Source organism: Aplidium turbinatum, chromosome 10 (genome assembly GCF_918807975.1).
Source record: "Aplidium turbinatum chromosome 10, kaAplTurb1.1, whole genome shotgun sequence".
Taxonomy (NCBI): Eukaryota; Metazoa; Chordata; class Ascidiacea; order Aplousobranchia; family Polyclinidae; genus Aplidium; species Aplidium turbinatum.
The window spans coordinates 16494045-16517463 of record NC_137481.1 but is presented as its reverse complement, the minus strand read 5'-3'; the positions used below and the strand labels follow the sequence as shown (position 1 = coordinate 16517463).

Genomic DNA, 23419 nt, shown 5'->3' with positions numbered 1-23419 from the left:
TACATAACAGAATTAAGATTACTAAATGTTATGTAAAACTTTCGCAATTTTTACTTTTCCATATTTATCCGTAACGCTCACTTGTAATCACGTAGCCTGTGTACTTATGCCGCAACAATGCTTAGTTAGGGCATTGTCGCCATTTTGAATTTCCTTGATATTCTTTCTCTGCTAACTGCATTTTAGAGAGAGCGACGTTGCAGGCCTGACAGATAGTTTGATAGATTTGAAGTTTTAAGAATTAGTTTGTTTGAAGGTTGATAATTTAGAAATATGTGTAGCTTAGGAAGCAGGAATTGGCCTTTTTACTGACAGCCAGTCCAGACTTTTAAATTACTTTATTTTTTAGAGTTATAATTTACTCCCAGTTCCATTTTTCCGTTTTTTTCAACAAGTGATTCTTGTCTTTGAAGAATTTGCTGCTTGTTAGAATCCACCAAGCATAGGAAATTATCACAAAGCGCCTTTGTACCCGCGACCTATCGATCACGGGTCGCTTTGTTATAGTAAACTAGGTTTGGGGCAAAATTTAGCTTAAGCTTGCAGAAGGTAGCATCAAGGTACTTGGCAGTTTCACCTTGAAGTCCGGTTATATTAGCCTATTTACTGCATGCTAGTTGCAGGCTACATGAGTTGCGTTAGTAATAGTCAATTAACCGTATATTTAACGGCAAGTTGAGAACACAACTTACTGATGACCACTTGCAAGATGTTATGATTCTTGCCTCATCCAACCTATCACCTGACCTTCAGAAACTTTCTAGCAGGAAACAACATCAAATATCACATTAATGTTGTGCTGTCAATAAATAAAGTACTTGGTGTTTTTCGTTACCAATTGTTACTAATTTTCTTTATATTAATCTATATAAGCCTATAGTAGCTAAATATTGAGATACTCTGATAAGAACGCCAATTTTAACAATATTATGAAAAGTAAAGAAAACGGAAGTGCAAATGGAAAACTTGTACGGCCCGTTGACATCTGCGCAGTTTTGTTTTGGCCCGCGACTAAAGAAAGGTTGCCGACCCCTGCTCTATCTGTTTACAACTTGCCTTTGTTGAGGTTTTCGATGTAAAAAAAAGGAAATTTTATCTCGACCTGTCAACGCCACTTTATACTTGGCTAACCAACATGTTATTGGTCAAATTTCTTTGGCCGATGCCTGACTTTGTCTGCAATGATATTGTGCTTTGTGTTTTTTTTAAATGAATACTTTTTAAATGTTACCTTTTACACTTGTCACTGCACCGTAGAAAAGTGTTTAACCTTTCACTTGTTTATCCCGATTAAGTGTGTTTGTGCTCACAGCACATTGTTTATTTTGCTTAGCTTCTTCAATAAAACAAGATTTTACTTTCATCCATTCAACCGAAATCAATATCACGGAAATTTCAACTTATGATGCTTTCTTTGCATAGAATATACTTTTTTAATGGTTTTATGGTTGGTCCGTATAGTGGCAGTAATGACATTTTGCCTTTTCTTCACACCATTCTTGCTTTTTATGTTCTTGTTTTGGTTTTTTCGAAAGCGTGTTGTTTTATTTTACATTTTCGAAGCTTAAACACTTGGTACTTTTGAATTTAGTTTTTCTACTTGAGTTGTAAATTTTGTTATTTCTCTTTCGACGTTTTGCAAATACAAGAACTTCACTTTACAATCGCTCAAGTGTGGCACAAGCAGTGTCAGTGCCGAATTCAGGGGAAGGAAGCTATTATGAGACGTGTAACCTATATTCAGCGCCGTTTAAGGGAAGAAACCACCGCATATTCTTTAGATATAGTGCATTTTGTTATGCCCCGATAGCTCAATTGTTTAGCGCGTCACTTCTGGATCAAAGAAGCTTCAAAATCAGGCGGCGCTGGTTCGACTCTCGGGGTGTGCGCTTGAGCAACGCACGTTAAGGACTGCTCTCCATTCAGCGGCATCTAATGGATGGAATAATTCCCCGGCAACAAGACCTTCAACAATTGGAAACTTCAGTCTGTCAATCTCGGTGACCGGGCGTGCGTCAGTAATTCAAAGCCTCTACAAGTATGCGAAACTGCCAGGATAAAGATTCAATCAATTTTTCCTGGAAGTGTTTTGATTTGGGGCTTGAGAATCGCATTTGTACCGGGCTCTACTGATCCTCTCCACGGCCCGGCTTATGTTGTTTTGTAACTTTGTACTTATGATAAAGCGTATCGGTGGGTCGAAAATTGAAAGCGCAATGAATATTTTTCTAAAAATACAAGCCTTGATGTAACAAGTCTTCTCAAATAACAAAAAATAGACAAGGACTCTGCATAGAAAATGAACCCTGTTTGCCGTGCGGTAGGTCAAATAATGTATGTCAAATATTGGCTGCGTTTTACTTTACACTTTGAAATAGTGTAACACTCATACGAAGGCACGCAGCGATTGCCTTATTCTCACGACACTACCAGGGCGGTAGTTTGTAACGCGTTCTAAATGCAATTCTTTTTTAAATTGCAGAAAGTTTTGTAGTTCAGCTGGTACAGTCAGCTAGAGAAGACAGTTAGCAAATGGTACGTATAGCGTATATAAAGAATACTTGTTTGGAAAGACAGTTGAAAAGTTACCAGTAAGCTGTTTTTCTTAAAGCTTTTGCAGTAGACTAGATGTAAAGCAAGTACGGTATATGGGTAGTTGAATGAACGAGTAACCATAAGCATGCAGTGGATATCCAGGCCTGGTGCTAATAAATAGCGCAATGCAAGTTATCATAACAAGATTTATTAAACTACTATCGGTGCCAATTGTCATTTTACGATAAACAAAAGCCCTTCTATTGTCAGACGTAATAAAAGCGTTCGTATCCTCTTCTTTAAATATCCCTAATTTAATAAATTGTTGAGCAACCAGTTTCAAACCATCCAACAAAATTTTAATGTTGTTACACTTAACATAGGCAATCAACTAGTGAAAGTAAATCTTATTTATAAAAACCTTTAAACTTTTACGTTATTTTGCTTCCATCCGACGTTGTTAATAGCTTAATTGGAAGACATAGTAATCAAAGCCACTTGTTCTACCCACGCTTGATGAAAAACTACTTTTTGATTGTTTTGCACTCATCTAAAACGATAACAATAAACAGCTGGTGATATTCAACACTAATAAAGTGTCATTTAATTGGCCCTTTATTTCTTTACGTTATTCCCTTTTCATACCTGTTCCTTTTTACAAAATTAAGAATTCAAATGTTTACAACAATCTAGAGTAGCTTGGAACGGAATGTTCAACTCACAAAGTAGTAGTACCAAGAATATAGTATATGAAAAGCAATGCAGGTTATGCTTCAAAAGTAGCAGAAATGTATCATTGAAGGCGCATAGGCTAAGTAAAAGCTAATTGTTTTCTGGTAACAGCAATAGGTTTATCGGAGTTAATTAAATCATGACTTTTTGCACGCAATGACAATTTGGTCCACAATCCCAGTCTCACAGCTGCGTAATCAAACTTTAAAGTATAATAGATAAGAAAAAAAGTCAATTGAACAGATAACTTTGCTTGATAATATGGCCGAGGACTTATTTTCACGCACAAACACGAGGAACCTAGTCCTAACCATGTTTGATAAATAAAAAATACCTGATAATATTAGCCTAATCATTGTCAGGTGGGCCTACTAGCAGGGGCACAGTCAGGAGGAGCAATCGACTTCCCCAAAATATTTTGAATAGAAATTTCACCCTTTGTTACGTCATCATTTGACAAAGTTTTAAAATTGATTTAGGCTGAACGTAGGCCTCAGAATGCGCAATTTTAAGGTAGGCTAATTTTGTCAATGTTTTCTGAGAGAGGTCCCCCCAGATTTTCTTGTGTGTGCTCCGTTTTGTCGCCGGGCTCACTAACGTATGTAAAAATACATATTTGCACTCACCCCTGAAATTTTGTGCTGCCTACGCCCCTTCCTGCTAGAATAGCTCAATCATATGGTTATTAATATCACACTAAGTTCGATCCCTTTTCTACCAAACTCCATGAACGTGGTAGGATTAGCTACAAATCATAACAGACAATTGCGAAGTGACTGACTTTCATATGCAAATTTCCCACCATAACAAAATGTAGCCTAACACATGAATTTTCATTCCTTTCTATTAGTGTAATTAATTCAAACTTTAGTTTAGGCCCAGCTTTATGAAACAGGCCTTTTTCGGAACAGAAATGCACATTCTGCAAGTTTTGTGTTTTTTTACTTTAATTTAACATTTTCAGATATCAAGTGAAAACGTAAAAAACTTAACTCACAGCGGTAGGCTACATCACTTCACAGAAAACATTCTTTGTCAAAAAGTAGGCAAAAAAGTTTGTTTGTGAAATCATTTCGATGAAAAACGCAGACAGCGTGTTTTATTTTTTATGAAGTGAAACTATGTCGAGAAGGAGCGATCTTCCTGGCGCCAGCACCACCTGACTACTCACTATAGAACAGCGAGCATTGTGTTTCGCCTAACTATACCGGTGTAGCCTCCACACTAGTCATCAAGACTTTTCCAAAAACATGTGTTTCTCGACAGTTGAGTATAGCAAGAATTGACAGCGATAGACACGTGTTTCGCCCATGCTGGGCTCATCAGTGATGGTGCGACACCGATGAGCCCAGTCTAATAGGCGGTAGTCTATCGCTGTCAATTCTTGCTACACTCGACTGTCGAGAAACACAGTTTTTGGAAAAGTCTTGACGGCTACACCGGTATAGTTAGCGAAACACAATGCTCGCTGTTCTATAGTGAGTAGTCAGGTAGTGCTGACGCCAGGAAGACTGCTCCTTCTCAACAGTGTAGGCCTACTGTACATCGTTGGCGACAGTTAGTTTAGTTGTTTTATTTCTACAAAGGAAAGCATTCAATTGACTGACAAAAGCAGCGGTTGAGAACTATGTGGCATGAATTAGTGGTGCGATATTGATGAGCCCAGTCTCATGGGCGAAACATGTGTCGCCCGTGTCAATTCTTGCTACACTCGACTGCTGAGAAACAAGTGAAACTATCACAGCTAGAAAAATCTAATCTATCTTTTTCACATTGATAGCAAAGTCGAGAGACGTTGAATCAATGCAAAAGATTAAATTTTGTTGACCGATACAACATCTTCCAAACCAAAGTTGATGATGACATAATAAATCTTTCTTCACATGATCGTATTTTGCACACCATCAAAAGTAGGCTACTGGAATTGGAGAAATAATTTTTTCCTCGTGACAGATTTTGTGTCATCACATCTAATGGTCGCTTCCCGATGTTGATTTCGAGCAAACAAACAAAAAATATTTTGCCTGCGCTAGAGTCAGAAAGAGTTGATGCTTGAAAGAGGGAGTTGGGCACAGCGAATGACTGGAACAAACTTCTTGTTAACGTAGTTTTGAAAACATGAAACAACTGGAACTTTTTGTTGCAGAAAAACTCAGTGAAAAGCTATTTTAGATTTTGTTTTTGAACAGATGCTTGAAGTGTTGATAGGCTATCTCTTGATTCATAGCTTTTCAGAATTTTTTGCCAACTCAGCATTGTGAAAACAACCTCCACAGATGAAACAATATCATGCTCACGTCTGAAATGCAGAGCAATCGTTTTCACATTGCAGATGATCAAGAAGATATAATAGGTGAGATGATTGATAGAACTAAAGGTTTGTGTCATGTGATGGGATAAGTAGGCTGTAGCTAAACATGTTTTTACCAACGTTTGCCTTGCCGATGGGACAACCTACTTTCAATTAGTGGAAATATGCAAAAAAAATGAGCGCCCAGCTTCATTTTGGTTGGCAAAGGGAATTCGATTTTTAGCCCAAAAATTGACGCAAAAACTTTGTGTGTTGGTTGTAGCCTATTTATATTGTTTTAAAGTAAGTTTCCTTGTGAAAAAAATCGATTTTTATTTTCATAGAGTTCATTTTTTTTTTTCGATCCAAAAATTCATTTGTACAAAATACCATCAACAAAAAATTGAAATGCACTTCATAACTTGAAAGCTTTGTTCTGCAATGCTGATTCATCGGGTTACCATATTCATAAAAAAATTGAAATAGGCTATTCATTTATGCAGTGATACTTTTCTGTCTTTTGGCAGGCTCGCTGTTTTTCTTTCTTTCCACACACACCTCTCTACTTCCTTCTTCATTCCACTGTAATTAATCAATTTATGAAGTAGGTTATGTCCAGCAATACATAGGGCCCAGTGGTTCTTAACCAGGGTTCGATCGAACCCTTGGGGTTCGACAAAGCTGTTTCAGGGGTTCGGCGCGAACATCTTCTGAAACATTAACACACGGCCTACAAATGGTTTATCAGAGAATATTTTTCGAAATATTTTTGAACCACACTGAAGTACGATGGTTATTGAGGGGAAAAGTGATGAATCGCGTTTTTGTTTTGTGCACAGAATTATTAGAGTTCTTGAAAAGTCACAACCATCGGCATTCAAAATACATTGAGGACAAGTTTTATCCTTACTTTGGCTCAGGGGCGGATCTACCGGGTGGGCATGATTGGTACAGGCCCACCCAGATTGACAGTGTGCCCACCCAAAATCAGATTCAAGAAAAAAAAGCAACATCGTTTAACACTGTGGCATTGAATTGTCTGTGGCATCATTATTTTACAACATGATACCACTTCAACAGCCCATAAAAGGCCCACCAAGATATTTCCTGGGCCCACCCATAAATTACGTTCTGAATCCGCCACTGCCTTGGCTTACATCTTTGGTGCCCTCAAACAGCTGAACTACCAAATGCAAGAAGGTAGTAAAAATGTAATAGAAGCTGAACAGTAAATGAGTGCTTTTCAGAGGAAATTGCAGTTGTGGTGGCGGCGATTGAAAAATGACAACTTTGCTAACTTTCCACGTCTGGACAAGATAGCAAGTAGTTCCGATACAGCAATTAATGGCGAAGTTGCAAAAGTTCAGAGGCTTAAGCCAATATTTACTGAGCATTTGCAGAAGTTGCAAAATTCATTTCAAAACTAGTTTCTTGAACAAACGCACTATCCAGCATGGATACGTCAACCATTTGCTTATGATACTACAACAGCAGATATAAACAGTCCATACGTAACGTGGATGACATTATCGAGCTTCCAGAAAGCGAGATGCAAAAAAGAAACTTCAACACAACAAATCTTCAGTCGTTTTGGTGCCAACAAATGGAAAGTTATTCTCTTATTATAAAAGTTGTCATTGAAGTTCTCATGCCATTTGTAACCACTTATTTATGCGAGCATGCGTTTTCTATTCTGGTGGATGTTTAAAGCAAAAAAACGAAGCCGGCTTGCATGCGAAAATGACATGAGAATTGCTGTTTCCGAGACAAAGCCTCGAATCTTACTATTGAGTATTGGTCTCAGAAAAACAACAACGTTAGCCTACTGTAAAATGTGGTAGATTTTTGTTTTTGTGACTCAGCGAAAATTTGGGGTTCAACAAAAGCTTGCAGATTAGCGTAAGGGTTCGGCAGGTTAGTAAAGGTTAAGAACCGCTGAATAAGCTATACTGTGATGCAAACTATAAGTTTACTTTAATGCTAAACGGTTTATCATATGACCATGTGAAAGGTTTCTTTTAATTTTTTGCAGAAGCAGAACTTCAGCTTCGTAAACCCAAGCATAAACGTTTGCAATATGTTGCCGGTTGGAATATACATCAACTGGTGAAAGGTGCTCGTTGAGTGGTGCAGATCTGTTGAAATATTAAGTCTTACAATTTTTGTGCTTCCCAGACAGCAAATCAGTCGTTTTTTTATATTGATTCATTTGCAGAAGTTGAATTGATTTCAATTTCAACATTGATTCAACTTCTGCAAATGAATCAATATAAAAAAACGACTGATTTGCTGTTTGGGAATTGCATCGTAGCTATTTTTGTGATCTATTTGTTTTTAGTTTGTTACGTCATAAAAACTTATACTCTCAAAACTTGTGTGATGGTGAAGAATATGTCAGTGTTTTACACAAGATTTTTTTGTATAAACTGAATCGTCAAACTGGCAAAGAGTATGATAAGTCTTTCATCGTCGTGGCATAACCAGTTACTTCCATTAGTCACAAACAGCTTTGCAGATGCCAGAAAATGTCGGCCAAAGTTGCACACACGAGAAGGATTTTGTTTGAAATCGTCGGTTTCCGACATTGCTTCCGTCTTTTCTTATGGATCCTCGAGACCAAAATCTTCCACAATGTCATCCAAGCATTCATGTATCACCACTGTATCATCACCGTCATTGAGTACAACTTTCAGGTTAGTTTTTTATTACAATTTGTAAAATGCATAAACAATCGCTTTTAAAATAACTAGGTCTATGGTCTGATAAGCATCGTTGAAGGAGCAATTTTTTTTAATTATTCACAATTGTTCACTTTCTACCGTATATTTCATGATTTAAAAATTGCATTGCTGACATATTTACAGTTTGCAATAAGCTACTATTTGTACCGGTTTATATTTGTAGCCTACCGCATACTATTTTTCGCAGCAGACAAAATAAAAGGTTTCTCTCTCTTATAGAATTTATAAACTGTTCTATTCAAACGCAGTTGTCCTCTTGTCTTCCGCTTAACGTAGCTTGACAAGAAATAGACGGGGCAAACCTTTACCTTTTTACCCTCTGGAAAGTAAAATATTGAACACCGCTCTGTTTTCTTGTATTGTGATTTGTGTCACAACTCACAATGCACGGTATTTCCATAAAAAAAGTGACTCTTGGAAGCTAAAATTTCTCTTTTAGCATAAACCTGAATAATTTGAATATTTGCCGCTAGCTACATCGCATAGCCTTGTTGTTAAACGATGGCTGTTTTCATCACGTTTTAATTTTGAGGTTTACGTTACGTTTAAGATTAGCTCACGATTGCATTTCTATGCAGAGTCTACGATATGCTGAGATTTCATCATGTTCACGGATCAAACGTTGTTTTATCAAGTGACCGACACACAGCCACGAGAAAAAACCAAAGCTTTTGCAACGGAATTGTGTTTGGACACCGACCTGTCAAGTTTGGAGAAACAATTCACTTAAGATTTAATAAAGTATTTATGCTTTCGATCGATCTAGGCAAGGATTGCAAAAATTAATTGCAAAAATTAGGCTTACTCAATTTGAAGAGACCATGTTGTGAGTTAGCCTACAACTGTTGCCTACTTAAGGCCAGTGGGATGTTGATGAAGGAGAACTAGAAATTCAGTCACAACTAGCCTAAGATCACCCTTAACCTTGTTGCAATGCTACAAAAATAGTTTTTTTAGTCTTTTTATTACCGTGTGGTCAAGGAAGTCTATGTAGCGTTGTAGCCTGTGTTTGACTGCGATGGTCAGAGTTAAAAACAAACTGAGCTGAAGCTCAACTCAGCCTATTGCTTTATCAAATAAAGTTAAAAATTGCTCAGCACGGCTAAAGCTAGGCCTTACTACTTTTCTAGTCAGCTTTTGTTGTTTTTAGTTTAGCCTACATCTTCGGCAGGCTGCTATTGTTTAAATTAAAGACAAACTATTTAAGCTAACATTTTTGCAACTTTTTTTCATTTGTGGCCTACTTACCCATACACGTACGCCTATAGCCTAACGTCTTACTAGCCTTACGGGGAAGAGCGGGACCTGTGAACAGGGGTGACCTGCGAACCACCCCCGTAACTTTTTTTATACAACTATTTAGTGCCAAGTGTGGATATTGTTGGCTTTGACACGCTTCGTTAGGTTTTTCTAGAAAGTAACGTCATTTTTTGAGCTGATTTGCGGACAGGAGACCTCATTGCTGATTTTGACATAATTTTGTAAATTTTTGAGGTCGTACAACATGTTTTCTACTTTTTTAACTTGAGTGATGTCTTGGCTTTCAGTGATAAGTGGTCAATGTGCGATAAATTAGCATTGTTTTTAGCTATGTTGAGTGAGACTAAAAGTTCAGGTTTTAAGCTGGGAGCAAAAAATTACCGGTAATGTGGTGCGTGACCTGTGATTTGTGAACCTCCCTGCAGTGCCGGTCTTTGGGGTGTGCGAACCGTGCAATCGCACAGGGCCCGCAAATTAGAGGGCCCGCAACTTACTCAGAAAATGCAGTAATTTTTGTCATTTCCAATGGAAAAATTCAACAAGTGAATTCAACGAAGGACTTAGCAACAAGAAAAGATAGAAAAACAACCTATTTCGTCCCATGAACATTTCGTACCCTAAAAAGATCGAGAAAAAAACAACGTTTAGCCGAAAACGCTGATTGGAGTTGCCGCCAACATTTCAAAATTTCTCTCGATCTTTTCAAAGACGAAATTGGATTTTGTTGATAGCGGACAAACGTGTGCAGTCTGAGCAGCTATCTCGGCGGACAAATTAAGTCTCACGGCGGACACCCGAGATTTAACTTCGATCGTCATGCTTATTTAATCACTTTATGTTGATAGCCTAATTCTTCACTCTGAAAGGCCTTCATCAGACCAGACCATTGAAGAGTCAAAGCGCCCTGTAGCTGCTCAATACACAACATAACTGATTAACTTCCACCGAACGAGGTCGTGTGGCTTCTTGCGTCACAATGCTCTTGGCAGGACTCGGAAAACTTCTGCACTAAAGTTACTGTTTTCTGCTGTGCAAAGTTTCACTAGGCTTTTATCCTTAGGTTTATTTTTGCATGTCATGTGAGCGAAAGTGATGGAGAGCAAGTACTGTAGGTTCATCGTATTCATTCTCACTTATAAAATTTTTCCTGGGCCTTTTCTGTCTTACTGTAATACCAAAACTTAGCCTACTCGTATAATTTAATTTTGTAACCAACCTTGCCTTATCAATATTACTCGGAGATCAAACCAGACATTGTGATGTAGGCTAACATTTGCACTAAATTGCGCTGATTAGTGCAAAAGTAGGCTAGGTAGCCTACTCCCATCCATTCTTAGCGAAGACTTCACCGTTATTATGCTGATGAAATGTCATCAAACGTTGAAGCAACCTAAAAATCCAAAGTTTTTCTGCTTAAATGGAAGCTAAAGGATACAGTATTAACATTTTCTAGATGCGCCCTAGAATGTGCTGGAAATTATATTCTCTCAACAATTGTTCGTGCTATGCAATCACGTCAGGGTTAGAAATGTTTAAGGATTCAACCTATTTCGTACCAGGGTTAGGGTACGAAATCGGGGTGCGAATTGTTCAGGGGACGAAATAGGTTGCATCCAGACTCAACATAGCTTTATTTCCGAAAAATGCCAAAGAAAACATGATTTTATCCTTTTGCTATGCCACCAGACAGCACCATTTTACAGTAATATTCATACCCAAATTTTTGTTGAACATGCTCTCAGAATGCCCCAAATTCAAAGTGATTTTTCAAAACTTTCTGGGGGAGACCCCCCAGACCCTCCGCCGCTAGATGTCGCCTTCCTCAAACACACCGCTAGGCTTCGCCTGCCGACCGTCAAACCACCCCCTTTCAAAATACCTAGCTACGCTACTGAATTGGGTCATTGTCATTGGGGCCCGCAAAATGTATTCTGCACAGGGCCCGAAATACCCTACGACCGGCACTGCTCCCTGTTGGAGCGACCTGCAAACCATTTTGTTTTGGGTCAACAACACGATCCAAAGAAATTAATTGATACCTGTTGACTTCTCTGTGTACAATTTTGAATAAACAAGTTTGTGGTGATGAAGTACAGTCATGTTTGTCCAATTTGCTGATTGCGAATTAAACTTTGTGCACGGACTTTGTGCGGATAGTAAAGTCATCTATGTTCTTAACAGAGAGATTTTCCGATGAGCGCATACATTTAGTGTTTCCCATTTGACATTTCTTGTAGTAGCATGACAACAGAACAATATAAAACTGTTCAATAAATGGAAAATACTGCATGTTTTTTTCAAGCGGCTTAGAGGACCCTCCACATATAGTCGTAGGACCCTCACTTGCGGGTTGTATGAACCACTTTGGAGGACGCTACATTTTTTGCTCTAGGGCCTTCTGCTTCCACCGGAACATGCTTAAAATTCATAAAAATATGGAGACTGTAGGTAGGAAGATATACGTAAACTTTGAGACGAATCTTAGACACTAAACAAAAAATATATGAGATTTTGTAAAAATCGGCTCGTAGGTCCCGCCCTTCCCTACTTTTCTAGTCAGCTTTCGTTGTTCCTACATCTATTCTAAGCCTATCTTACATCTAGTCTAGCCTAACGTCTTACTAGCCTTACTACTTTTCTAGTCAGCTTTCGTTGTTTTTAGTTTAGCCTACATCTACGGCAGGCTGCTATTGTTTAAATTAAAGACAAGCTATTTAAGCTAACACTTTTGCAACTTTTTTTTCATTTGGACCTACATACCCATACACTTACGCCTATAGCCTAACGTCTAAATTGCAATTTACAGATTTTTAAAACGTTTCATTTTCTACCGCTTCATTTAGGTTGCCTACCTCAAAGCCTGTTTTTGTTCATGCTTTTAGGTGAGGCCAGACTGGAGAGGTTGCATAAGGTTAGGATTTACTCCGCATAATCCAGACAGGTGCGATGTACGATCTCTGCCAAGCTACGCTGTACCTGATCTAACGCGCCAATCGCGTTTTTGGGCCATTCCGATACCAGAAAAATACGCCACAAAGTTTAATATCTTTTCGTTCATTTTTAAAGGTAGGCTACCGTAAGAAATATTTTGTTTGGTAAGGAGTAAAACTCCCCACGTGTTTTTAGAATATCGCAGCATTTTCAATATCAATAAAATGAAATATCTTCTATCAGACCACTACCACTGAGATAACTCAAATAGATTTTGAATATAGGCTAATTAACAATTAATCGAAATTGAATTAAGATGAATAATGAGATTATAAGATTTTGAATCTATTTGAATAAACTTAGCTGAGGATGATCGAGCTACTAGCTGATCGAAATAGATTTTTAGCTGTTTATGATCGAGCTGACTCGTGTGAAAATAAATTCATTTGCATCTTCAATTATATATCCCATACTTTCATGTAATAATCAACCAATTTAGCCTTGTTTATTCAAATATTAACTAACCTAATTAATATTGCTTTGTAGCCTATGATATAATATATTTGCACCATCGAAAAGGGATTCGATTTTCTGCTTAGTCCACCTGCTCGTCTAGTGGGAAAGCATACCATAACGGTGATTGGATAGCCTACGTGGCGAGGCTACACACAATTTTTTCAAAACTATGTTTAGTCTATAATAAGCTATATGTTATAAATATATAGTATTTTAGTAGTCTTCTTCTTGGCACGATCACAGAATCGCGTGTCGTTTTTCTTGGTTTAGCAATTGAAAACTGAGTAGCCAGTCGTCTACCTCAAAGCTGGGGTTTAAAAAAAATAACAGATTTATCTGTTATCTTATATTTTAGATGACGGCAGTGTCAGTTATATGATCAACAATGAAGGGAAAGGTCAGTTGTTAACGGGACTAAAAACAAAAATCTCTCTTTGGCCTTTATTGGACCTTTACGGAAAAGTGGAAGAAGTTGCAGTTGTAGATACGGAAACAGCGGAACATGGAGCTGCGTTGCTGGGAAACGTTCAAGACAGTGATAGCGATGATGAAAATATGACAGTTAGAGGAAGACGTAGCGGAAGTAAAAACAGAATGAAGCTGTCTGGATACGTGGTCATGTTTCATAAAACACACGGAAAAAACGTGAAAACGGACATTCGTCAAACTACGGCAAAACGTTTTGATTCCTTCTGGAATGCTTTAACTTTCACGGAAAATCCTTTGCAGACAGCAGATATAGCATTTCTTGAAGTGGTTAAAGTAGAGCCAAACTACGCAGGTAAACTGAGTTGTTGTGTTCATGTAGCCTATACTAAATGTGTTTCATCTAAAAAAAAAATGTTAAAAAGAAGTGATAGGTTAATTGTTTTGAAGTTTAGGCTACAATAGAGGTCTATTCAGCGGGATTTTGTAAATGAAAAGGTTTGCAAACAACATCGATTCTGTTCCCACCAGTTACATAACAAAGTTAACACCAGTTGGTGATTGGATAGATCCATGTTTCAACCATTCAATTGTTGAACTGGCACTTTGGTGCGACACTATCAGAACAAAGTTTTCAAAAGTTTTCTGTACAGTAAAATATACCAAGCTTCTGGTGTGAATGGTGCCTAATGAAAGCTCTGTTTTATTCCAGGAGGACTTGGAATTGGCTTAACAAACATTGATCCGACCAAACTAGAAGTCGAGCATCTGCCCGATAACGCCGACCTCTTATCTGTCAGCGCTGGGCAATATTGGCGTATTTCTCGAGATATTGAAACAGAAGAAGGTAAACAAAAAGTGACTACAAGTACAAAGTTGGCTGCGTACAACATCGAACACCCATGTGAACCAATTAGCGTATCTCAAAGAACGCCTGAAACCTCACTTTTGTCATTTTTAGGCACTGTAATTGCATGTTGTCAACAGTTTATTGCATATTACCATCTGCAGCAAATTACAGTGCAAGATTAATGAAAATGAGCTGCGATGTACTTTGATTACTATTTTTTGTTTTTACGCTAAATCTTTTATTCTGAACCCCTGGTTGACGCGAAAGACTACCTAAACTATTCAACTGTTAAGCAGTTAATTGCTTCTTTTCAAACATTTACTCAGAGTTGTAACTTGTCAGCTTTCGGTTGCAATAGCTTATCCTGTAGGCAGTAGGGTAGGCTAAAGCAGACGAATAAATTTCATTCGCATAGCATTCGGGACGAAACTGTTCCCAAAAACAAAACGCATACTCAAAAAAATAAAATAACTTCTGACAGGTGTCAAACCCACAACAATGCTTGATATGAACGACTCGGTTACATGTCTTGTGATACAAACGAATTTATGAATCGTGTAGCAATGCAGCCAGCCAAACCTATTTAGAATGGGCTACTTATGTTATTATAACTTTAGGAGATCAAGTTGGTTTTACATTGGATGAGCAAGGAAAGTTGCATTACAGCAAGAACGGTTCTCCTTTTCAGCTGCTATTTTCCTCTAACTGCATCAACGATCCGATGTGGCTAATATTTGATATTTATGGACGGACAACGATGATCAAACTGATGGGTAAAAATGCAAAATATCTTGTCTGCAAATTTCGTCATATTGTTCAGTAACTATGCAAACAGTCTCCCTAACAAACAATGTTCGGTTGGTGAAGTGCTTGACTTTAGAAACAAAGAAACTGCAAGATTGGGCGGCGCTGGTTCGACTCTCGGGGTATGCACAATTGCACATGATCAATTGAGCAACACATTTTAATGACAGCTCTTCATTCAGCCGTACCAAGAGTACAAGAGAATGGAATAATTCACAGACAGCAACACTTCAACAAGCGAAAACTTTACTTTGTCAAACTCGATGACCGGGGGCGAGTTAGTGGTTCAAAACAGTGGCGGGTCCAACAGCCCTGCCAAGAGGTGATCTCCCCCTCTACAACACAGAAAAGTAACTGTATGTACGATGGTTTTGCTAGGTCGAATTTATGTAGACCTACACATCACTGTTTGTTGAAATTGCTCACTAAAACGACTTGCTGGATCCACCCTTTGTCCAACTCCTTCACAGGTAAGTGAAACTGCCTGGGTTAAGCTAACAAAGAAGCTTTCTTAGTTCGAAGGTAAAGATTCCCTCAATAAAAGTGGTTTGCGATTTTACTGAGAGTAGAATAGCACTTATGCTCTAAAAAAGTCAGGGATACCTAAACTATTCATAGCACTAAACTGTACTAGTTTAGGTATCCCTGAAAAAAGTCTAACCTATTCTTATTGAAATACCCTTTGCAGGAAAGATCAGAAACTACGATTTATCGGACCCAACAGTCAACGAGAGATTTGCGTATGACGACATCCAACACGATGACGTAGAAAAAGAATGTTTAATGTGTTTCAAAAAAGAAAGATCACGTGACTGCACCATTCAGCCTTGCGGTCACACAACGTTATGTAACTGGTGCGCAATAACGTGCATGGTGAAACAGCAGTTGAGGTACGCCGTTTAATTCAGATCTATATGTTTGGTAGTGCAGAAATGAAGTTTACACCAGACTTACAAAATGCTGTTTTTGGAAAAGAGTTGTGGTGTAACTTTAAGTTTGCGTTAGGAGAAAACACAAATAAAAACTTACGTGCCGCGCTTTTGGAGCAAAATCTGTTTTAACGGGAGCACAGTTTCTATAGCTTGCTTTCTAAGCAGTTTGTTTGCCTTTGAAGTAAATATTGTTGTTTTCTTGCAACTATTTCATGTACAGGTTTTATGACAGTTTTCAATGCCTTGAACATTACAATGCATTGTTACTTTTAGGTTCATAGTCTGTCCAGTGTGCGGTGGTCCAGTTCAAGATGTTGTACGAATCCTGCGAAAAAAGCCAAGTAGAGAAGAAAACTGAAGCTTGTGATGTTGGACAACGTGTCACCTCCGATGGAAACAATTGGTTCTTTCGCTGGTGACGAAAAAGACAAAGAAACTAACTTTCTAAGGATAATGTGTAAGGCGACATGCCAAGCCACCGCTCAAGCTTTTCTTGCTACTTCTTTACTGCTGCACTTTTGTAGTAATGTTGACAGAAGTACTTTTACACCCGAGACCAATTCAGCCGGCTCGAAAACGAAAGAAACACCACTTATTTTTGAGCTTTTCTTGTATTCTCAGAGGTTTATCGTTTCGTGTTCATGGCCTCATGACACCGGGCCCAAATTACCATCTCAATAGCGCCGCATTTCTGCAGACCGTTTCACATTAGGAATTTTAAACTCTATAAATTGACTCTTTTTCTCTGCATATGATGAGCGTAATAGTCTGAGTTGCCGAGTCGCCATCGGTATCCTGTAGTGTATAATAGGCTGCTGTATTTTGTATTTCTTGTATTGCCCGCATGAAAAACCATCTCTGTCGTACAAGTCGACGCAGAATTTTCACACGTTTTAAAACATTGCCATGCTATCATTGGCTTTTTTCAACAATTTATTTACATCAATAAAGCAATGGGTGACGGCTAAACTAAGCAGAGTGTTACATTCTCTCGGTGTACGTAGGCTACCCTCCATTCAGGGCATTCTGGAGTACGCAGGCTATGCAGAAGAAATTTTTACAGATAGGAATGGTTCAGCACTGTATAACGTAGTTATCTTTGAGCTTATGGGTCCGAGGAACTTTGCTATGTTACTTTCAGCGCACAAATACTCCAAACATCAATGCTTGGTGACGAGAATGTTGCCAGTTAATTAAAATAAAAGCTTTAATTGTTATTATACGTGGTTGTGTAGCAGTGGCGTACACCTCTGGTAACAAATATTAAAAGGAGCGTTTCACAACCTTGATCTGATAACGAGAGGGCAGCGATATCGTCAGTTTCAATTAGGAGAATAACAAGCAAATATACGTCAAAGCTAGAGACAGTACCATCCCTAGTCAAAGCAATGTAGACTTTTATCATAGTAATAACTGTGAGCGGACGAACGAATTGTGAATGTGTGTAGCAGTAGCTATGTAGCCTACGGTGCTGAAGACCACAGTTTAATGCAAGGAAGGCAATATAACAGCAAGACATATCACACAAGTTTGAAATTTCACTTCCATCGGCGATTACGACTCGGTAATTGAAAGAATTGGCAAGACCAGGCTACTATTGGTACTGGCGTGTGCATTTGAGAAGGGTGCTGAAAGGGCCTTTCAGAGTAAATCTGGTCAAATCAAAGCACTCCCAGCAACCAACACTTCAGCCTCTGTGAGCAACACAGCGTCAATGATTCAAAGCTTTATCAGGGACTAGTTTTTACAACTATAAAAACAATATTGAAAATGGACTACAGCTACAGGTAGGACGAGGAAGGTAAATAATTCCGCATCAAAATTATTAAAACGTGCTTTTCAACAACCGGTTTTCAACAAACAACAATAAAGCAGAACATCACAAATGCGAAAACGTTTTGGTCGAAAAAAGTTGTCGGCAATGTGAGCACTGAAGGGTTTGATTTCGCTTCAGTTTACAAGTTCAACGACTTTGCTTACAGTGAGCTGAACGGTATGTAATCTGTTGAATTTACTTTTGTGCTGCAGCTGTGTCATAAACACTAAACACAAAGAAAGCCAAGAACAATTGCTGCTGTAGCAAAGAAGGAAAAACTCGGCGCGGGGTAATCACAAAAGATATCAGCCACTGTCTGTCAAGTGTGCTAATATATCATCCAAGCTTTCAACAGTAAATTGTCCTTCGTCTATTTCGTTTAAGGTTGCCTTTCGGTTTGGTTCAAGGTCGTGGGATGGCAGTTTGACAGATGATCCCTTTGTGTCTGAGACTAGGGAAGCATCTTTGATAACGACAGAATCATCTATTTTGGTCAAGCAATTTGGGTCAAGTCTTTTTATAATTACTTTGCAATCGCTTTTGGCAATTTTTGCAGCCTCGTCAGCTTTCAATACATCCTTAACCGAGTCCACTGAAGAGTTTTTCATTGCAAGTTCTTTGCTTTCCTCAAGCACATTCGTGGAAAGGGTAGAAACCACCTTATTTTGTTTCTCAGTATGATAGTTCTCGGTTTTGTCAACTTTTCCTTCAACTTCAAGTGCGTTTTTTGTTGTGATTTCTTGATTGCTTTCAAGTGGTGCTGCAATGGCGGTGCTGTTGGGTTCCGACGACAACGTAGTGAGAGTTTCAGCGGCCGGTGTTGGAAGGTTTTCCATGAATTCAAGCAGGCTGTCGGACTTGTTGTCAGAAGACGTCGAACTCGCGGCATCGTCATCGCTCGCAGAAGCAAGCTGCTCCTCTGCCTCCACGACAGTTTCGGATGACGTCGCGGCAAGAGAACTGTCTTTTAGAGTCACTCGATCCTTCTCTTGTGGGAGCTGTGATCCTTCGGTAACATCTTTCAATGCTAGATCAACGGACGGCGTGCTCGAGACATTTTTATCACTTGTTTGGTCGGTTGGAGTCGAAGTGACTGAATATGTCGGTTGTGAAGCTTCTGGAACATCGTCTTCGTCGTCATCTAGGGTGATGACGTCATTCACTTTCACAGGTGTGATTTCTTTCTTTTCTCTCAAATGCACTGAATACAAAAGATCATGATCCAAATACATTTTTTTTAAATTAAATTAATTTTTTTTTTAAGTTTTGTAAAAATCATGGAAGAGTTTTCAAAGCATCGATTTGCAGCTCGGGAGCTGCAAGGCTGTGAACGATCATATTTGGCGAATAGTTGTTGAGCATAGACAGCACGACCTACCGTAGGTTAGTTCATAAACTTGCAAAAACCTTTAACTATAATTGAATTTAAAATGCTAAAACATTGCTTTGTTATTTAGCACGAAATCGCTTAAATTTAACAACAGCAAAATCTGTCATTTTTACATTAAATCAACGTCTGCAGACGTTGAATCAATGTAAAAATGACAGATTTTGCTGTTTGCAAAGAGCCTCTGCTAAACCTTACATGTCCGTTGGGTAGCTGCAATGTATGGGCTATGAAAACTTTTGTGCACTGCGCATAGTCGGACAAGATAATGAGTATTTGACCGCAAGCCAATGAGTCGGACAAACGTCTGCGCTGATGACAATTCCTGGGTGGTCGGAACTCCAGCGCCTTGTAATAAAAACGGATAAAGATTTTCATGAAACAAAAATATCGAAATGACATGCATCAAGAAAGTATTGGAAAGCCATTAGCACCCAGACAGCAAAAGCCGTAAAAATGATAGATTGGCAATTTAAACCAAGCAACACGGCATTACGCATAGGCCTATACAATACATACAAAAAACAAAATTCCAAACGTTTTCGGCTATATGTTTCTAGACCTTGCCCAGCCTTTTTTAAAACTAATTTACATATTTAAGCAAGAAATGCTAAATAATATACAACAGTACGCAAAAAAACGGTTCAATAAATTGACGAAACTGCTTTTTGGTTGACATTTTTGTTTTCTTTTATCATGCTAAATGCCGTGTTTGCTTATGGTTTAAAAATGTAATCTTTCTAGTCTCTACAAAATTGTAATTGAAAAGGCAAAACAAATTTCATTTCAAGTAATTCTGGTTGTAGCAGTTACCTTGAAAGGATAGTTTGTATCTCGATACACTGCAGTCGAGTGGAGGCTCCCAGGAAACGTAAAAGCTGCTCTTTGTCACGTCGCCGAATTTCAAATTTCTTGGTGGCTTTACTACCTCTGCAATGAAAGTTTGAAATGTGTCTTTAACGGCTACACAAGTGCTATATTGCGAAAAATAGTGTATAAAGACTAATTGCAGTAATGGAGTGCTATGCTTAAAGCTACAATAAGCATGAAAGTAATTCCGGTGTTGATAAGCCAGAATAATGATTACATCTTAGACCTTGGACTTTTCATCCGTTTTGAACAAGTTTGTCGCAGGAAAACTAGTTAGTCGCTAGATTCAGATTCAGTGAACATGCATCTCACCGAAAGAATCAGGTGGTCTTTTGATGGAAACATGGTCTTTTGATGGTGGTCTTTTGATGGCCGCCACCACTGCAGTTGTGGCGGCCTGGGCTTGCGATGGTTGCTGCTGCACAACTGCCTTTGTCGGTTTGGCAGGTTTACTTGATGGAGTAGAAGCTGCACAGAAAGTCTTATTACAGAAAGTCATTCTTATACAATCAAATTTCTCAAGTAAAGATTGAAGGAACTGAAATGAGGGCTCATTGCTTGCAGTCAAATCACATGGTAGAGCTAGGGAGTAGATTTGGAAAGCATAAGTTCGAAATTCACTCTTCTTATTCACAGCCTGGAATATTTGAATCACTCTTGAGAGCGAACAAGATAATACAAGCTGCGTTTTCAAATCACCCAAGAATGCAGACTACAAGTGGAAAGACCCAATCTGACGCATGTTTGAAAACATGGGTCTGCTACTATTCGGTGAGATCCTAACCTCTCACCCCTAACCCGTAACCCCTAACCCTAAAACGGCAATGATAATTAGGCTACGGTATCCGATAATTAAAAAAAAAAATTGAAAAAATCACCAAATAGGGATCGGACTCACCGAATCGGACTCTCCGAAACGGGCCATTCCGTGAAAACATAGTGCATTGAAACTAAACCAAATTGGAATGTTGTTGATTGTATTTAATATTATTCATAGATTAATCGTTAATGCAACTAAGAGCTACAACGCGTACTTTTTATTTGTTTTGGAGCTGTCTTTTTCGCTTGGACAGAGTGGTCCATCTCTTTCGGCAATGCCATCGGCACAAACGACTTCTTCGGGCCTCGACGACGTGACGTCACTTTTGGTGACGGGGTATTTCTCTTCGCGTCAAATCCGGATTGGTTGGCAAAATTTTCTATCAGTCTGTTTCGAACTAAAGACGCGTTGTTCCCAGCGCAGTTGCTCCGCAGCGTCACCTTTTCCGACGTCCAACACGTCTTCGCAGTTTTAAGCGTCTTGTTTGAATCGGCGTCCGTTTTCACGTCCGCACAAAGCGTAGGATTGGCCAGGAGGACGGAATCGTCTGCATGAACTTCTTCATTCACAACTTCAGACAGAGGCTTCAAAAGAGGTGATGTTGGCGTGCCTGGAAAGGAAAAGAGACAAACAGTTGAAAAAGAATCCCTTTCAAAGTAAAATTGCAATGAGTAGAAATAGTTGTACTGTACTGTACCAAAAGGAGTGGTGCTGTCTGATTCCATCTCATTTAAAGGTACTTTCTGAGGCTTGAGTTGCTTTCTGCGTTTTTTCGTTGATTTGAGCATGGCAACATCGCTTTTGCTTTCATCTCTTCTAAACATGAATGAATTAAGATCAACTTGACTTCAAACCACTGCTTTGCGACAAAGAACTGTTGTTAAGAGTGTTATCTAAAGATCACAGAAAGATTACATCAAGATCACAACCCAAAACATTTACAAACAAAATAACAATGTGAAAGAACAAAATCTTACTGCTTGTTTTCTTTTTCTACTTTGGCAAAAAGCAGATCATTGATGCTCATAATTTTTCTTTTGCCAAGAATTGATTTTTTCTCTGATGTTTTCGTTTCTTCTTTTCTATCAATTCCACCAGAGCCTGAAGAAATGATCTGTCCGTCCGAGATCTCCTTCGCTGACTTCACCAATGTGAGTCCCTTGAAACAAAATTGTTTGTAAAACACAAAAACTACGTTTAATTTAATTTTTAAAGACTTAGAAAATCGAAACCCGGTAGTGGATAGCAAACGGTTGTTCAGTCCGCAGAATTCAGCCATTTTATACGAGTCTCCTACAACTCAGCAGTTGTGAACTGAGCATGTGGCAGCTGAGCAAATGACAACTGAGCTAGTAACAACTGAGCGAGCCGAAGCTAGGTGATAGGCATGTCACTCAGCAAGTGCTTTAACTCAGAATGTACATTTCAGTTACTGCCAAGTCAGCAAAATCAGTTTAACAGGCAATGACCAAGCAAGTCAAAACTGAGCAAGTAAATCTCATTTGAATTGAAGCACTTGTTGAGTTGTCTCATACTGAGTGGTATGACGACCTTTTTATATTGATTCAACGTCAAAATGTGTTGAACCCATGCAAAGAAGATTAATTGGTTGGCTAGGTAATAGTCAAGAAACGTACTCATAAAAGTTGTTCTTTTTACATCGTTTCAACATGTGGCAACGACAATCACAAGCGTTGCCTCGGGCTGCAAAAACTGTTCGCTGCAGAGCTTCACGTTACGTTGTTCTTCATTTCTGCGTATGTTGATTCAACGACAACTGACTGGTGATGAATGTTGAGAGTGCACGGAATGACATAGCCATCTCAAAAGCTTAAAACCCAGAACGTAGAAACCATGTAAAAATAACAACCTTCGCTAGCTGGGTAGTCCGTTAAATCAAATCAAATATCTTGCAAAATGGGCCAATGGCATTGAGATATTGCTTTCAGCGTTGCAAATTTAGATTATAGCGCACCACGTTTCACCTACGTCTTATATACATAGCACGGTGGGATGGCGCAACGGATAAGGCGTTTGATTTCCAATCATGCAATCCTGTTTGACTCCCAGCTTCATACACCGCTCATCACCTAGTCCTAGGGTGTAATAAATTGGGTGGTAGTTGCTGAAGGAAAGGCGGCCAAGAGAAGGGAACAGGCTTAGTACAATGAGAACCTTCTTTTCTCATCCCCCGATGCTTGGACCAAATATGGGAGTCACCTTTCCTTTACCTTATATACATCTACATTGAAGTCTGAAGTTAGTAGAACGTGCATGTTATGCAATTGTATCCAAAAACGTTCCATTACCCCAAAGTTTCTACTGCTCTGTGCTTCTTTGCCAGTTTCGTTCGTAAAAGAAGCTTGTGCATTGACAGCCGATGGTGGAGCACCGTTCCAAAGGTTTGCTTGTTGAGGGCGGTTTACATGAGTTCTAGAAACACAGTGATCATTTGCGAGCAAGTGCCGACATAGCAAAACGCATCAATTTTTCATTGATTCAACGTCTG

The 23419-nt window shown here is 38.8% G+C and overlaps 2 protein-coding genes across 3 annotated transcripts in view; one reads left to right on the top strand and one right to left on the bottom strand.

Moving 5' to 3' along the window:
* The first annotated feature begins 5418 nt into the window (after nucleotides 1-5418).
* On the top strand, nucleotides 5419-16975 carry LOC145778128 (E3 ubiquitin-protein ligase NEURL1-like). Of its 2 annotated transcripts, XM_082589542.1 has the most exons (10): nucleotides 5419-5620; nucleotides 7590-7670; nucleotides 8073-8250; nucleotides 8877-9039; nucleotides 12441-12624; nucleotides 13361-13786; nucleotides 14144-14278; nucleotides 14899-15054; nucleotides 15774-15975; nucleotides 16291-16975. In XM_082589542.1, the coding sequence occupies exons 1-10, from the start codon at nucleotides 5557-5559 to the stop codon at nucleotides 16373-16375; spliced, it is 1674 nt and encodes a 557-aa protein (XP_082445668.1). In that variant the 5' UTR covers nucleotides 5419-5556; the 3' UTR covers nucleotides 16376-16975. The 2 variants fall into 2 exon arrangements, with proteins under 2 accessions (XP_082445668.1, XP_082445669.1); XM_082589543.1 differs by lacking the exon at nucleotides 14899-15054.
* LOC145778127 (uncharacterized) overlaps nucleotides 16830-23419 on the bottom strand; it is a 44669-nt gene continuing 38079 nt past the window's right edge. The window contains exons 11-18 of the mRNA XM_082589541.1: nucleotides 23220-23343; nucleotides 21888-22069; nucleotides 21608-21726; nucleotides 21125-21520; nucleotides 20403-20558; nucleotides 20034-20150; nucleotides 19419-19568; nucleotides 16830-19034 (exon numbers count right to left, since the gene is read on the bottom strand). Of these exons, the coding sequence (XP_082445667.1) occupies nucleotides 18139-19034; nucleotides 19419-19568; nucleotides 20034-20150; nucleotides 20403-20558; nucleotides 21125-21520; nucleotides 21608-21726; nucleotides 21888-22069; nucleotides 23220-23343 (2140 nt within the window). The 3' untranslated portion in view covers nucleotides 16830-18138. The remainder of the gene's footprint in view (nucleotides 19035-19418; nucleotides 19569-20033; nucleotides 20151-20402; nucleotides 20559-21124; nucleotides 21521-21607; nucleotides 21727-21887; nucleotides 22070-23219; nucleotides 23344-23419) is intronic.